We start from the raw sequence: 17658 nt of genomic DNA, 5'->3' as shown, positions 1-17658 counted from the left end.
TTCAGAAGTGCTGTGCTCAGCCTTCATTTATTCACTCTAATTTAAGGTTTCACATGCCAGTAATACATTTTAATGTTTTTAGAAGGTCTCTTACTATAAGTCTATAATATATAACTAAACTATTGTTGTATGTGAAGTAAATAAGGTTTTTTAAATGTTTAAGAAACTTCATTTAAAATTAAATTAAAATGCAGAGCCCCCCGGACCGGTGGTCAGGACCCAGGCAGTGTGAGTGCCACTGAAAATCAGCTCACGTGCCGCAGGTTGCCTACCGCGATATAGACTATAAATGCTTATGGCAGAGATGAAGTCATAATACGTTTGGGATGTGAAAAATAGAGGTTTAAGTCCCTTAAATCTAATAAGATTCTAGACCCAATGAAAAGTAAGAAAGCACATAGTCTGTGTTCTTTGTTTCTCTTAAACATTTCATATCATCAACAACCAGTCAATATTGAATGTCTTATAAATATAATTGGGGTTAAATTTCATAAGTAAAGTAATGACTCAGTAAATTTAATTTCTATGGTTTTTGTGTTTTGTTTTTTTTGTGTGTTTTTTTTTAGTCTGAACCTGAGGGTTTTTCCCATTTTCACTTGTACGTCTGTGCTGCCTTCCTTGTCAGGTGGAGGAAAGAGATACTGGAAGAAAGAGACTTTCAAGTAAGTAAATACATTTTTATTCAACCCTGCAGGTATCTAGGGATATATTTTTCCCAACAGGACGTTATTTATTAAATTGCTATTTACAGGATTACTCAGGTATGAATTTGACAGAGCAACAACAGTTGCACTAAAATTGACAATGTTTGACTCTTTGTAAGTGTCAACTCTTGTACCTGAAGTGATTGACTGTAAGCAGCAGCAGATAGTGGGGTGCAGTATGTGGGGGGATGTACACTTTGAAGAAAGTTTTACTTAAACTGAGACAATCACTGAGGCAAAGATTTCAGGAAACATTATAACAAGGAAAGTTTTGGAATTTCACAGTAAGTGGCTGAGGGTAAATTGATATATATGTTTTATCTTAAAATGTGGTCATGTTGCCTCTTTATTATGATTAACATTTGTATAGCATCAGTGATGTGCATGGCACTTCTACATAGATAATAAAGACTTAGACCCAGGCAGACACAATTCCACATCTTTGAAAACCAGACTGTTTACTCCAGTGCCTAAATATGATCTAGGTGACTTATTTTGGGTGCCCACATTTGAAAACTTTAGCCAGTTTTTGTCCGAAAGAGCTTACAATCTAAATTGTGCCTAAAAAAGATGGGAAATGACATTAGGTATGGACCAGAGAAGAGAGAGTACACGGAATACAATTATAGGACTGCTTTGTTAGTACAATTCATGTTACATTAGGTTCTTTTCAGAGATTATTCAGATTGTTAGCACACAAGAATGAGTTATATTGCTGGAATGTTTCTGAAATAAGGTGCATAGTCAGGGAATGGGTTGCAAGATGCAGAGATTAGTGAGGACTTTGTAGTTGTTTGCACTGGGATTTACACCAGTGTAGATGAGGAAGAATTTGGCTGTTTTTTAAGATCGCCTGTATTTGTAGAACTTAGATTGTTTAGTTCTCCCAAAAATAGTAGTTTGATTTTTATGATATTACTTTTCTCTAAGTACTACATATGTAATAGCTAGGAAGATGCAAGGGGGCAGTATATTTCAGCCTTTTACAAGCCATGCCTGGGAGCCCTGCCCATTCTAATAGAGCATTTCCCCGGCTGCTTAGGTCCAAAGAACCCAGTCTCTTGCTGGCTGAACTCTGCTCTGCTAATTAATGTCCCACACACACGAACACTGTATGCTGCCCCCAGAAAACATGTACTAATCAATCAGTCAGTGCTGCCTTTCCCCACAAAATGAATTGATTTATGAATGAATTGAGGCAGTTTTAATTAATGTAGGGCTGACTTACTAATCACAATTAAAATACTTAATGCTGCCTCCCCAACAGTAGATTAACTCTGAGTAGCTCCCCATGAATAGCTTAATTCATACTGCCTCCTAACGTGCTACCAGGCTACTTCAATTTATGCTGTTTCCCAAACAATATCTTAATGCTGGACACCTCTCCCTCCCAACTATATGTTAGCACTGGGCCCCATCCCCTCCACTAAATCCATTTATGCTGTTTCCTGCTCCCAGAGCTGATAGCGTTTTCCTCATCTCCTACACACACTCGGTAGATAAGACACATATGTAAATGGAAAATATCGGGTGAAGTATTGTAGTCTTTTTTTCTTCTGTGTGTCTACATTTGATCTTCAAGGTAAGATAGTTTTTGTAATTTAGTTTCCATTGATGTCATTAAAATCTGTGTAAATACGTAATTCAGAAAAGTTTTAAAACACCTATTATTAATGAGACAGATCTGAGTGATTCACCACATATATATGCAGTTATGAACTCTTGGGGATGAATATGATTTAATCTGTCGTTTTTGAAGGTATTATGAGTTATATGTACAAAATGAGTAAAAAGTCATAGACAAAAACAGTTTCATTTTAGGCCTAATATTGGCATTAACTAGGATTAACTGTGAGCATCTAAAATTACTGTGTCCTTATGTGACAGAGTGCTAGTTGTAGCACCCTGATCACTGAAGTTGCTGGAACACAACCAAGGCTTCAGGCTTAATTGGAATCAATCAACAGCTAGGGATTACAATATTGCTGGCAATTGTGCTGATGAGGTAGTTGGTTTAGTAATTGGGAGGAACAGGAAGTAAGTCTGGGAGTTCAGAGAGTGAGCAAGCTGTGGAAGACTCCTCCTGCTGAATACCTGTGCTATCTCCTGTCATGTTGGGAAACTGAGGATTAAAGACTGGTTGTGTTTGGGACTGGAAGACCACAAAAATAGGCTCGACAGTGCTGCTCGCTGCGTAGCTGAAGAAACACTCTGTGACACCTTGCCTACGCTATACGTTTTCATCGTGTTAATTAACAGTGTTAATGAAAAAGGATTAGATATTTAGTATGGATTATGAGAATATCCACAGTTACAAGGGCAATATGCTGGTAATATGCTGTCCATTCCACTTAACTTTTTCCTTGAAACTTTTGAGGAAGTGTTTGGTACTGGCCATTGTCAGAGACGTTACCAGAGGCAACACTTGTCTGGTCTAGTTTGGAAATGCCTATGTTTCTAATTTTTTTTTTAATCAGGGAAAGAATATTCATAATGTATTGACAAGTCTACCCAATAAAGAATGAATAACCAATATTTCTAAACTGGTTTGAAATAATCAAATGGAAAGTCTCTGTAGTACCTGTATAGGAGTAAAATTGTGTAATGGTTTGGTCCCTATTTTATCAGCCATCACAGTTTCCAGAATTGATTGGATTTTTTTTAACTTCTTTCTAAGAAACTATTCAGAAATGCTATTAAAAACCTTGCCTGGAAACAGAAAAGGTGTTATAAACGTGCTATAGAGATGTACGTTTTTAGTTTTGTTAGTAGCGAGGTTGGGGTAGTTTGAGTTAGAACAGTGACTCTCAAACTTTTATACTGGTGACCCTTTTCACATAGCAAGACTCTGAGTGTGACACTCCCCCCCCTTATAAATTAAAAACACTTTTTTTTAATATTTTTAACATCGTTATAAATGCTGGAGGTAAAGCATGGTTTGGGGTGGAGGTTGACAGCTCATGACCCCCCATGTAATAACCTCACAACTCCCTGAGGGGTCCCGACTCCCAGTTTGAGAACCCCTGAGTTAGAAAGTCCTTTGGGGCTTTTCTGAATTGAAACATCCTTAATTTAGTAATTATTTAATGGAAGGCATTGCATGTTTTCTGATATACATTTATATTTTAGTTTTATATAGGCTTGGAAGTCATAGGGAAGTAGACTTTTAAATAAACTAACTTTTGTTCTTAAACTCACTTAGGAAAAATGGCTGTAGTAAACGATCATATTTTTAGGTGGAGAGGAAATAAAATGGAGATGATATATGTTGAGCCAGGGACAGCAGTTGAAAAGGAGGGTAACTTTAATACAATAATATAAGTGTTAGATTTCAAAGCTTTTCTTGGAAAATTATTTACTTGGAACTATTACAGTTCATTGTTTATTATAATCACTTTGATATCTATTTACAAGATATTAGGATGATTTGGAAAAATAAATGAAAGATGAAATACTAAGTTGGGATATTATTAGATTGGTTCCACATCCTCAAAATACTTAGTTAATTCAAGAGCTCAGAGGACATACTCAGCAGGAATATATCTGGCTCAAGATTGCCTTTTGCCTTTCAGTCAGCATTCTTGACTCTCGGAATAATCAAATTAAATACATTCATTTCAGCTACCAGGACTTTACTGTTAAAAGATCCAAGCTTTGATGCAACATCTGAGTATTTTATGAGAGAGATCCGTACTCCTGCATTATTAATATACAAATGAACAGATTCTGCCTGTTTGTGTGAACATATTGCCTGCTACTGCTTTCTACCACTCTTTCAGTCATCTTAGTGCCCTGCAAATGTTGGGGAGGAAATACATTAAACTCGTTTCTTGTAGACAAGATGGTAGAGATGGTGCACCAGGTCAGATAAGTTAGTGTATGGAAGAAACTGTAAATACTCTTGTCACTGATCCCTTTGACAACACATACTATGTATTAGATGATCTTTCTGAGCAGGTCCGCAGGCCACTGCCCTCTTTTCATTCATATTGCTCCTACGAGACCCATTTCTACCATGACTTCTACAATAAATGAGTCAGAGATATTTTTATTGCATTTATTTTAAGAGTTGTTTTTTTGTTCTACCATGCTGTGCTCTAGCCTTTGCTGAGTCAGTATGTAATCTCATTGATGTTTCTATTGCCTCTCCTTCCCTTTTATTTTGTTACCCTCTTTGTTGCATTACCTGTACTTTCCCATTCAGTATATTCAAAAGATTTTCCCCACAAATACCTTTACAAATCTACATCCGCTACCTAAAATGGCACTCACTAAGAACTTGTCAGGATTTCAGTCCTGTGGGCTGAGTTTTTGTGCAGTTTAAAATACAATAATCTCTCTCAAAGGATTTAGGTTTTCAAAGCTCTATCTAAAGAGTAGTTACAACAGTTTGTGAAGGGAAATGTTACACATGAGGAACTGGAAGCACGGAGGTTAAATGATTTTGCCCAAAGTCCCATGGGAATTGCCCAAGATTAGAACTCAGGAACTCATGGCTCTCAGACCTAAACTCAGTCCTATAGACTACACTGACTCATAAAATAATGCATTGTTTGGTGAGCCATACGGGGTATCACTTAAAAGTATGCTAGACTGATAAGTATATATTTGTTCTTCAAGGTTTGAATTTATGATTATATATCCACCTTATTTTAGACATCTCTTTTAGTTTTATCACCATTGTATTGTCACTGCCAGGAGGCTTTGACCTTAAAGAATAAGAGCAGTGCTTTATGCTATACTGAGTATTTTTCAATTGTAGTTTGCTATTTTTCTGATACATTACCACAATTATCATGAAACTAAAACTATGTTGTATTATCTGCCGCAGTAACTGAATCATACTTCGGATTGTTACAATATTCAGTGGTAACAGGTACTTAAAATCTTTATTTTGTAAAATATCTCACTGAGATGAAAAAATCCCAAGTATACACTATAAACTGAGAGCGCTGGTTGAATTTTTCATGGTGGCTTGATCAAAAATGAATTGGTAGAAATAATGAGAATTTAATGGTAATTTCTATTGATATTTCCATTCAACTCGCTACCCTTATTATTGACTAAAGCCATGAGCCTCAACCTCAAAAGATGTTTAGGGAAGAGCTGCTGAACTCTTCCTTCCAATTTTTTAAATAAGTTTTGGTACAGAGTTTATGCAAGGTCATTTCCAGCTCAGAACCCAGGACTCTAACAGGATAAATCCAAATCTAATTTACTGCACAATATTCCCTTTCAGAGTTTATCCTCTCTCTAAATGGTATAAATCACTCTCTTCTCTGAGAGCTGGGGATAGAATCCAGGATGATCACCAATATTCTGCTAGTAAATATCTCCGAAGCCCACTGAGAAAGTTTGTGTCAAGTTCTCCTCCAGTGGCTAGTCTACAAAAGAGCTGGTAATTACTGTCACAGCTCAAACATTAAGGGTATAAGCTAGGGGTCTGAAAGTCTATAGTTCAGGCCCTGTTGCTGATGTATGCAGGAAATGATGGTGTGGTTGTAGGAGAGTTATGAAATGAAAAGACATCTTTAAAATACATGTTGTTTTTTTGTTTTTTTTCACTGAAAAACTAATGTGCAACTTATGGCCTGAATCATCATACACATTGTAGTGAGGCAGGGTAGCCTCCCTCCAGGCTGAAGAGCAAGGGACCACTATGGTCCATTGGTGGGTGAAGCAGAACCCAGCCCGCCCTCCTCACTGGAAGGACCAGGGCGGGACAGGAAGTATAAAGGGAGGGCTCCGCAGCTCTGTTGAGCGGGAGCCAGCAGAGAAGACAGATGCCTCTGCCCTGCTGCCACACCCAGGAGCTAAATCTACGTTCTGCCACACTCTGCCCCTGGAGGAGACGGACCCAGATGAGGAGTTACCTGGACTACCATCAGCTGTCTACCCAGAGGAGCCCGAGAACTGGTGGATACCCAAGATTCCAAACCCTACAGAGGTAGGAAGTAGCCCAGGGGCAGCTAACAGCTGGCCAGCTACAGGGCTGACTGCTTCTAAGTCAGTGTGTTGCGGCTGGATCCCCGCTGACCCAGTGGAAGACCTGTCTGCCACTGCTAGGACCCTGGGCTGGGACGCAGTGGAGTAGGGCTGGCCTGCGTCCCCCTGCGCTCCCAAACTCTGGGGTGGTAGACTCCTTATGCCAGGAGGCCTGTGGCCCCCTGAAGACACCTGTCAACACCGTAGATTGCTTGCTGGGTGCTCAACCCATTTTGGAGCCCTTGAGACTGCGTGGGCGGTCATCCCTACCTGAACTCCGAGACCGTATGGGTTTGCTGGCTGTCTGAACCCCAAGCTTAGGCTAAAGCGTGCCCCCTGCCCCATCCCGCCCCACTGTAAGGGCCAGGGCTTATTGACGATCTGTTTGCTGGCTGCCTCATCCCAAAGTCCAGGCTAAAGCCTGCTCACTTCTCTGCCCCGCCCAAAAGGCTAAGGCTACAGACTGTGTATATTTGCTGGCTGCCTCGACTCGGAGGCATAGGTGATAGCATGCTACTAGTCCAGCCCCGCCCGAGGGCAGGGACCTCAGACTGTTAATTGATGCCAGCCCCAGCTGAGTGGGCTGAGGGCTAAAAAATATGTCGGCGTGCCCCCACCCAAGAGTGGGGACAGGAGCCCAGACTATCGTGTGGTTGCTTTTGTTAGACGGACCCTGCCAGGGCAGCCAAAGCCCGACGACTACCACCCTTACAATGAGGCAGAGTGGCCTCCCTCCCCACTGGAGAGTGAGGGACCACTACACACACATTTAGTCATTTGTCATTCATTTTGCCTGTGTAACCACTGGTAGCGTGTATGCTGTGATCCTCTCTATATCTAGTCCAGTGAAGATGTGTATCTCCGACAGTTGTCGCTTGAGAGGCTGGCGCCTTAGCACATGCTGTAAAGACTGATGCTTTCAACTCTCAAGATCATTTTTTCAGCCTCGCTGTTGGCTGAGATGGTGGCCTTCGTGCTTGTGGATTCCCACATTGGCATTGGACCTTACCAGTGACAAGACAGAAGAACTTCCCAAATGCCTGGGTTGTGTGATAGTCAGGCGTACTGATCTGTTGATATAAAACCAAGTGAGATCACCATAAGGTTTTGTGCTTGAGAGCAAGTTGGAGGAAGATGGAGTACATATTTCTTTTTTAGATCTGTTGGTGTTGGAAGTGAAAGCCTTGTGGAGTTTAGAATATGTTATCAGTAGCGTTGTAGACAATATTAAGGTGAAAAATAAAGTACAAGTCTTCCTTCTTATTTCTATTCCTTTAACTTTTGGGAGAATGTAATGTGTACTGCTGCAACCTTAATTGGCACTAAATGTAGTTTTTGTTTGTTACTTAGCTTGTCTGAGTGAGAATAATAGACTTAAACAACTGATCTTTTGGCGTGTTTTGTATCTAATAATGCACTTGCAAAGAGACAGATTTTTTCTGCTGTGATGCAGATGAGGTGGGAATATTGTAATTAGAGGAGACTGGCTGGGATTGCTGATTTAAAATGTTAGCATCTAAATAATAATTATACTTTGTCTTGTTTCTTAACTAAAGAAAATAAGAGAAGTGGCCCCAAGCATAGGGAAAACAGGAGAGAGAAAACTTGATTCCAGCAGAGAAAACTATACAACGGAGAAATGAAAATGTAATAGATGTTGAAGTAATAGTATTGATTTTATTTCTTAGCTACATAATAAAATTAGTGGTTTGATTCTGTGTGAGTTGCTTATGAGCATATAAATATGTTGTGGAAAACGGAACTAAACATGAGAGGCAATGAAGGAAAGTAGAAATTAAAGAATACACAGTAATACTGCATAATGGGGAATTATTTACAATTATAGCTATTTGGGAGTGATTATCTGAGAGCTATATAGTCAAGCAAAACTTGTCTCTAATAGATTGTTGTACGAAAAAAAAACTTTAAAAGACCCACCAGTATTTAGTGCCATTGTAATTTTTTCCTACGGAAATAATTAAAAGAAACAAATTATTTCTATAGGACAAAAAACACTTCCATAGAGACAAAGTATTACTATAGTGATGAAAAGAGGTTTTCATTGTGTGAAATCTGCTTTTAAAACGAGAGAGAGAGAGATGATGATAAATGAATAGGAAATGTTCGCTTTATGTTCAATTATTTTAAAAGTTAGAAAAATTAGGAAGGAAACAGAAGTGAGTGTAATCAATCTTAGTCACTTGAGAATTGCTGAATGTATAGCCATGGACTGAATTCTGCAAAGGTATATACATGTGCTTAATTTTACTTGCTGCGATTGGTCCCATTAAATTAACTTCACACAGCGAGTAGTTCCATTTAAGTATACAAGTCTCCGCAGAATCAAGGCCCATTTTCAGAAGATATATATCACCCATGCTACTAAATGTACTAGGTACATGTTGATGTTCTCTTGATTTCAGTGGTGTCAGTGAAATATGACAGCACATGCATAGGTGTGTCAGGATTCAGTTTGGAAATGGTAAACATCAGGTGTTTGATATTGAATTTGCAAATGTGAATCTGATTTTAACAAAACCGTTTATTTCCTACATTTTCAGAAAATCTGTTTAGCATGTGGTCTTCCGTTTTAGGCTTGCTCTAAGACACACAAAACATATGGGCAATAGTCATTGCATTCATTTAAAATGCACACTTGATACAAACCACTCAAAGGTATTTATTAAGGTCTTTATAAGGTCTGAAATGTTGAACTTTTTTTAGAGACTTGAATCCTTAGTTTTCAGTTTTTACAATAAAGTAAACATGGTGTTTACTCTACATTCTACAGGTAAAGTTGTACACGTGAGTCATCTGCTTTTAAAATGTGTTGTCTGGCTATGCTGAAAGAATGACAGGAGACATTAGATATGGGTTTAATCAGGCCACAACTTTATTATTAGACTTCAGGGACTAACCCAGCGGATAAAATGTGTGCAGTGCAGGTACAAAATTTATATCCCTCCAGCAGATTCACTGCCAGGAACTTACCAATTCCAGCCAATTTGGGGGTGGGGAGGCCTTCCACAGCTCTCCCCTTCCCCTCCCCCTTTAATCCAGGTCCCTCCAGCAATTCCCTTTCCGGGACCTTACCGACCACCCCCCCCTTATAGGAGGAGTTAAGGTGGACTATAATGATGGCAGGGTTGGCTCCCTGTTGTACCAATCATAGGAGTCCCCAACTGTCCCCCACTTGCTCAGTTACCAAGCACCTCTCCTTAATTCCTTTTCCAAGCCATTTTTCCGTTTCTTTGTGCTTTAATTTATGGAGTACCTGCACTGAACGTCCGCTATACACTTAAATAAAGAGTTGTGACATATGGCCTATCGCCCATCATGCTACACATGAACAGAGCCTACCTGAATCCACTGCACCTGGCCAATATGGTGGTAAGGGAAAAATTCCTTCCCAGCTCCCCTTAGCGGGGCTGCTAGCGTAATGCCCACAGCAGATGTACCTAAACACCAGGCATATTTGTGGCCTCATTAGGGAAGGAGGGTGGGTGCTGCCCAGCCTGATCTGAGTAATATGGGGAGGGGCCAGGCCCAGGCTGACCGTTTTAAACCCCTCATTCCGAGGTGGTGAGTCATCCACTGTGCTGACTGCTCTTCCAGCGGTTTTACGTCTCGTCTCCCTTCCTCCCCTAAGCCAGAAAGTATTGCCTTCTTCTCCCGGCCAGCCAGCCAGCCAAACTCCTCCCTGCTTAAAGTGCAGGCCGGTGATTGTCCTCTACATTTTCTTTGCAAGGCAAAAACCAAAAAACTATTTGAGGAATAAGCAACCAAAAATTGACAATCTGAACTCTAAGGTGAACACTTCTGCAAATCAATTTGGCTTGACAAATTCAATATTTTATTCCTTGCACTCACTTTAAATAAAGTTGTGCAACACTGAACAAATGCTTTCAATAATAAGACTATATCTGATAGTTTGAGGCTATATGATCTTATTCCTACAACTGTGCAGATAAAATATCCTGGGCATTTTAGTGACTATAAGAAAGTAAATGAAACTCATTTGAGAAAGGACTTAGTTTCTTAACGTGGAGAATGATGAAACATTTTATCCTATTAGTAATATGTCATTCCCACCTCCAGTGAGGAGCTCTATTAAATGCCTCAGCAGATGGGATGATGACTGAAAAGTAAACTGCAGTAATTAGTTATTTTGACATGATATGACAGTCCCTTGCAATTTTTCTTTAATATCTGTTTTAATGAGAACAACAGTATCAGTTCACGTGGGGTTTTCCGTGAGCCTGACTTTGCCTTGTCCATAGTTATATAATAGATGCTATAATTTAAGCATCTTTTAAAGCTGTATTATATTTAAGGGTACCCTTTCTTAGTGTCTTTGACACGTTACACTTAAGAAAATCAGTGTCTTACAGATGGATGTGCCATTCGTTGTACCGTTCTGAAGTAGTTGAGGAACATTAGTCAAGAATCATGGAAAAATAGTCCTAATGTAAGACTTTTCCTCACCCTGTTCATTGGCTTATGTCCTGAAGCATGAGAGCTCAGATCTCTTATGTTTTTTTTCTGTCCAGCATAACGGGGAATGAGCCTGGTAAGCTCTGGGACAGAGGGCGTAAGTTGAAAACCTAATGTGGTTACTGTTCTCAAGAAAATCAAAGGCAGTATCAAATTGCTTATTTTAAGAAGCAGCATCACAGGTGAAAGACCTCCTTTGCTTCTGTGATTTGAACAAGTAATTTATCCTCTGGGAAGTAAGTGTTGATGTTTTACCAGAACGCTCAGTGCTAATCCATTTCAGTTCCATTTGCCTTTTCTACTTACCTCATATTCTTTCTGCCTGGCAGCTCATCTTAATGGACCAGTAGGTCTGAAATTACTGGGGGGGTGTAATCATTTGCATTGTCTGCTTAACCTTAACTTCTTAACTGTTTTCCTGTTTGGGAATTTCCTAATGTGTGCTTTTTTAATGCTCATATGAGTCCAGGAATACCTGGGGATCAGGTACTCCAGGGAACCCTTCAAGGTATACAGAGATGGACTCGACTGATTTCTATATATTCCCACCTTCCTATGTATGACTCCTTCTACGTGTGGCTGTCACTCATCACAAATAGTCTCCCTACAACTTTGTGATCATATCCTGGACATCCGGATCTGGGCCCTGATCACTGTGTAAAACACCTATTACAAACTTCCTTTTGAGTTTGAAAACACAATTACTTTCTAAATTCCACCTCCCTCCCCAAATACAATGTACCTAAATTTAGACTGGCTTCAATCCTGTCCAACGTAATGAAACCTCTTGAAAGTTGATAAGTCAAGTGTTTTCTGAGATATGTTAATGATTCAAAAAAATGTTAGGAACATCTTTCAAAAATGTGACTTCACTACATGTTTTAGTCCCCGTATTCCCCCAAAGCTTTGTCTGATTTGCCTCAAACTTTCCAAGAAAATTTTATGCTAGGCCTAGAACTGGCATGGAAAATTTCAGTGAAGCTATTTTTGGTTTTTGCAAAGTAAGGTCAGAGTGGTGGTAACAATGAGTTTTCAAAACTGGGTTATAAAAAGAAATGTCTTAACTATGAGGAGACTAACATCTCGTTATATGCCTCTTGATACAAGCCAACATGCTGCTTTCTTTCCTGCTCTTGATACCGATGGAAGACTGTAAATGACTTTAACTGATTTGCTGCCATTTAACCCGTGTTTAGCTTCTTTATAATTTTCCTAAGTGAATTAATTTGCATGCAGACACATCACATTTCATTTTCCACCTCTCAGGTCATTAACCCAGTCTCATAGTTATCCTGTGGGGAAAAAAGCTGCAAAAACAGATTCTTTTTATATGTTAGTGTCAAAAGAATTTTCTGTGTTTTCTTAACAAATCTGTTCTTTATGTAGAAGAAGTTGATGGTGCAAGTATTCTGAAGTGAAAAGGTGTTTTATTTATTTTAAATAAGTGTTGCGCTCTCTTCTTTAAGAAAAAGCTGATAGTTCTTGCAAAATAAAAAAAATGACATCAGATGAAACTCATGAGTAGGGTATTTAATGGAAAGTGTGCTTGCTCGTAGCCATAACTACCATTTTGAACTCTCATGGGACATTCACTCCTTTTTTTTTTTTCCCCCCATGGGCTAACACTGCTGCTGAAAGTGGGCCTTCTTCATTTGAGATGCAGAAGTTGTTGGGCCTTGGTTCATCCATGGGGATGTAACAGTAGTGTTGTATGGTAGGTCAGCATCATCCTCTGCGAAAAATATGGTCTGTGAGCCTTGGATCTAAAAATGTTACCTGCACTATACTTCACAAAGCTTTTTCTATACTTTAGGTAAGTGTCCTGATGGCAGTGGCTGTCAACATCTCACAGGGTAAGGTGGAGTGGACTAGTCAAATCTTCCTCTGCCCCGGCTTCCTTGGGGCACTGCCCCTCCCCAAGCAGAGCCAAGAGTTTAGGGTCACATGGCCCCAACATTTTCCTTCTGCTAATCAAAGAATATTGGGCAGAAGAAAGGGGAAGAGAACTATGACAAGCTCAGACCCTCAGTGATGTCATCTGTCCTACAATGTGAGCTATTTTGTTGAATTGGGAGGCTTTTGTGTGTGGGAGTGAATGAAAAGAGGAATAACTGAGTAGAGGCCTCGGTGGGCACTAATGTCATCTTCCCAGCCCCACACTATGGAGATATCTGAAAATACGTTCCTTAATTGATCTTAATGCCCTCTTCTTGCACCTGATACCTGCATGGAGCCACTCCTGAACTGCAGCAAAGTGACAATCCAACTCAAGGAATGAGTTTATGAAAGTTCCCTCATCATTTGAGGGAACTGTGAGGATAGTTTTTAGTTTGTTTGTTTTCTAAACTAATAATATAGCTAAAGAGGGGTGATTGGGTTATGTGAGGTTATGTAATAGTTTTAAGTAGATAGTATGTTTAAATAGACAGCAGTTTTACTTTTTAAAACCATAATTAAAGATGTTTAAATGATTCAGAAACATCAAGCTGTGCAGCATTAGCCTATATAACAATGTGAGATTATTACTTATACGTTCATCTTCCTTGGCCATTTCCCTCTTATTTTTTTGTTACACTCCATTGTTTAGGTTTGTCTATCAACTGTAATCTCTTCAGCACAGAGAATATATCTATGCTTAAATAGCACCTAATACAATGGAGTTCAATCCTAATTTACTATACTGTACTATAAATAAAATTTAAAGCAAGCCTTAGCTGGGCCTGTTTGTGTGAAAGTTAATATTTATTATTCATCATTTTAAATCTCCACAGTCCTGTACAACTGTGTTGCACCCAGAAGTGAAAGTGCAGAGAGAGAGGCCATATCCATGATACTTGCTGCCCTACTGGAAGTAGGAATACCAGGAATCTCATAATAGAACCTTATTCTCATGTGATTTGTAGCATAGTTTTGCAGATCTAAGATATCAGGATGAGCTTTTGGGGTTCTTATCCAAACCTTTTTTAAAAAACCAAAAACCAAATATTTTATTTTTCATTAAAGTATCAAACTACTTCCAAACCTTTTGAGATCTGCTCATCAGTAATCATTAGTTGCTTCAGATTTTTCTTGCATACATAGCATTTTTCCTCCCAGCAGGCAAAAGTGGTGCAATCTGACTAAGACTGGCATCAGTGCAGCTGAACATTGAAGTGGTTTCCTATAAATGGGTCTTGAGCTTTATTAATGCTAAGTATTCCCATCACCATTTTACTGAATTGAAATGTGACTAATGTTTTTGAATTGCTTATAATGTATTAGCCTATAGAGGATGGAGATTTACTTGGTCAGTGCCACCTCTGTGAATAGAGTGCAGGGGCAGGCTATTTGTTTATATGCATTTCTCACTAGGTATAAAGAACTGTGTAAAATGAAAAAAGAATTGCTTATCATTGGTTCACAGCTTTTCTACATTCTGCTTGTTTTAAAATTATGGAGAAACAAGTTAAACAGAATATAGCTCTTATACAAATTTTCTGTTCTTGATGGTAACATGCTGAAATAAACCTATTAATTTATCAATAATAAAAAATCTTGACCAGGTGGAAGAGAGAAAAATCAAGGAGTAAGCAACTCAAAGATTTTAGCATGAAACTTCTCCAACATGTTTGCTTCTGTGTGGGATATTTCAATGCAGAGTTTATAGTGTCACTTGCTAGTGAGCACTGGTCAGTGAGCAATAAATCCAACTTGATGCACATATGTTCTCTGGTCTTCTTTAGTCCTTGATCCTTTTGTGACCCAGTCTCGCTCCCTTATTTTCTTCCAAGTATTAAAAGATTGCAGTCATTGCCAATCTGATTTCTTCAGCCTTTCTTTATTCCAGTTATGCCTACTGTATTTGGGAAAGGAAAAACTCAAACTTAGAGTTAACTTTGAGTGCCTTCCTTCCTTAATCTACAGATCATGCCTGTGACTTTCTCAGATACTGCCTCAGTAGCCGTACTTTTAACTTGAGATTTCAATATGGATCAAAATATGCAACAAAAGGAATATCAACTCTAAGCTCTTTCCCACTCTTCATATCAGTTATAGTTTCTGCCACAGCACAATGAAATTCACAGAATGTAGCAAAATATTATTTTTCTTTCTATTATTTCTGCAAATTAGCAAGAAACTAAATTGTACTAACATCTTCTGTTGTTGTGTACATTTTTGGTTGACTTTTAATACTGCCAAACAGTCTCAAATACCTACTGATAATCCCTGGCTAAATCAGGAAGTTGTGGCCTCAAGACAACATTCCAACTAACCACCAGTAAAATGGAGTAGGACAGACAGACTGTAATGGACTAGAGAAGTCTTTAGATGGTGGGGCTACTTGGTAACCAGGGAGAAGATACTTTCAAAACATGTTATGGAGTGTATCCTGATTTTCCATTAAGAATCAAAAAATAAGGTTGTTATATTCAGTGAAGTTACAGTTGCGATGAAGAGATGAGTCTAAATCCCTGAATGTTCCAACAGCGGAGAAGGATCTTTACTCAGAAAACTATTGAGGACACTGGAACCTAAGCATGACCCAACAACTCAAGTATCTGGAAGTATCTGGTTCAGGTGCTTTTGTCTGGATTCAGACTTCAAATTTTTTAATTTGCCTGAACAAATCTACAATACTCAAAGGTAGGACTGATCAAAAAATGTAATTTTTGTCCTATGGGAAATTCCACTATTTTGGTATTTGTTGGTCCTAAACCAGGACAAAAAGTTGAAATATCAAAACTTACAGAACTAAATTTTGTTTTGGAAATGTAGTAATGTTTCATTTTGACACTTTTGATCGAAACAACTAATATGAAACAAAATGTCTTGTTTAGATTTTCCTGAGAACTAATTTTTTTAATTCCCAAAATTGATGTTTCTCTGCAGAAATTTTTGTGGAAAACACATTTTCCATCAAATACGATTTTGATGGAAAATTTTCAACTAGCTCTACTCAGACTTTTTAATTTAGTTCAATTATTTGTAGATATGAACCTTATATGGCAATGCATATGTGTGTAGCTAACGTTTTATATGTGTATTTATGCTTAGAGGCGTAGAGTACTGATAAGACATTCAAACATATGCATGATAAATTTAAATGTCACCACCTATGCAGGGATCACTTCTAGCATTCCAAACTTCTGAGCAACCTCAAACTGCTGACATATTTCTTTAAATAAGCTTGTAGGACAAATGTTTCCATTCTCTCCTTCTCCACCCTCTACCTGAAGTATGGAATTTCCTCTCAAAAATACAAAGGCGCAGTCCGGCCAGCATTAATTCCTGGACCAGTGTCAGGTTTAAGATCTGTATCTCACAACTCATAAGGGAAGAAACTTTGGGAAGGTTGAAATCTTAGCTTTCTAAAGGGGATAAGGCATTTCATTTCAGCTGTTAAAGGTCAAAGATATCAGACCGTGTAACTATGATATGGTTATGGTTAAATTAATTGAGTATATGTACAAGTTTCTTTATTTTATTATAATTTTTTTCTCCCTCAGAGGCCAGTAACTTTGGCTAAATATCGTAAGGGAGTCTGATATTATTGCAAGCTGGTTATGGTATTTTTAATTTTGTTGAATGATTCTTGTTATAGAGATGAAGCATCAGCAATTCATTGAGTATTTGGGATTCAGTGTTAGCTGAGTTTAGTGTTGACTGGATACATAGATACACCTATGTTTTGTTCTCTGGATGAGTATAACTCTCAAGGCGTGTCTACAGTGCCCTGCTGTTTGGACTAAGGGGGCGTAAATAGCAGTGCTGTGAAGCCAACATCCGGACCTTTAAGTTTGTGCCCACAGCATTCCCACGGAGGAGTTACAGCACAGCACTTTAGTGTGCACTGCTATTGAGACCCTTAGTCTGAACTGTGGGGCAGTATAGACATGCCTTCAGATTCCAGTACAAATATTCTCATTCACAGATTTGTAAGTGAGTTCCATGAATATTCTCTAGTATTAGCTTAATAATTGCTGTTTGTCTGAATATTACCCTTCTTCACTTGAATATTTGCATAAAGTGAACATAAAAGAGGAATAAATGCAATGAAAGGGAATCTGTTTTAAAGTGTGAACTAATATTCATAGATTTTTTTTTTCATGTTTTTGCCTGGCTCTTATGAGTTCATTAAAGAAACAAAAATATATTTTAAGATAATACAACTTTAAAAAAGCAGAAAATAGCAAGCATTAAAATACTGAGGAAGAAGTAAAAGCTATGATGTATTACGGACAGAACATGGATTTGATAGCTGTGTGAAAAATAAATATAACTAAAATGCAGAGCATGTTATGGCAGTTGAAGCTGACAGCATCTCAGACTCTCACTGCTGCTGATTAGAATCTGTATCTTTAGAATACATGTCTTTGGAATATTTGTATTCACTTATGCTTTTGTGTGGTTTTGAAATTATCTGGAAGAGCTTCTGCTACAGTTCCTGATCAAATTGTATTGATTGTTCTCTGAGAAGTTAAGAACCTCTTGCCCC

At 38.5% G+C, this 17658-nt stretch overlaps 1 protein-coding gene across 7 annotated transcripts in view; it reads left to right on the top strand.

The window, feature by feature from the left end:
• The window catches only part of TBC1D22A (TBC1 domain family member 22A), a 458897-nt gene that overhangs the window by 358924 nt on the left and 82315 nt on the right, over positions 1-17658 (top strand). For 3 of the 7 annotated variants that reach the window (XM_030549252.1, XM_030549251.1, XM_030549254.1), the window contains exon 12: positions 567-662. In XM_030549252.1, coding sequence (XP_030405112.1) covers positions 567-662 — 96 coding nt within the window. Of the gene's footprint in view, positions 1-566; positions 663-6318; positions 6357-12996; positions 13231-13770; positions 13849-17658 lie in introns of those variants that run through there. The other 4 variants (XM_030549249.1, XM_030549248.1, XM_030549253.1 and 1 more) reach the window with 3 other exon arrangements.

This window comes from Gopherus evgoodei, chromosome 1 (assembly GCF_007399415.2).
Source record: "Gopherus evgoodei ecotype Sinaloan lineage chromosome 1, rGopEvg1_v1.p, whole genome shotgun sequence".
Taxonomy (NCBI): domain Eukaryota; kingdom Metazoa; phylum Chordata; order Testudines; family Testudinidae; genus Gopherus; species Gopherus evgoodei.
This window is presented reverse-complemented; position numbering and strand designations above follow the sequence as displayed.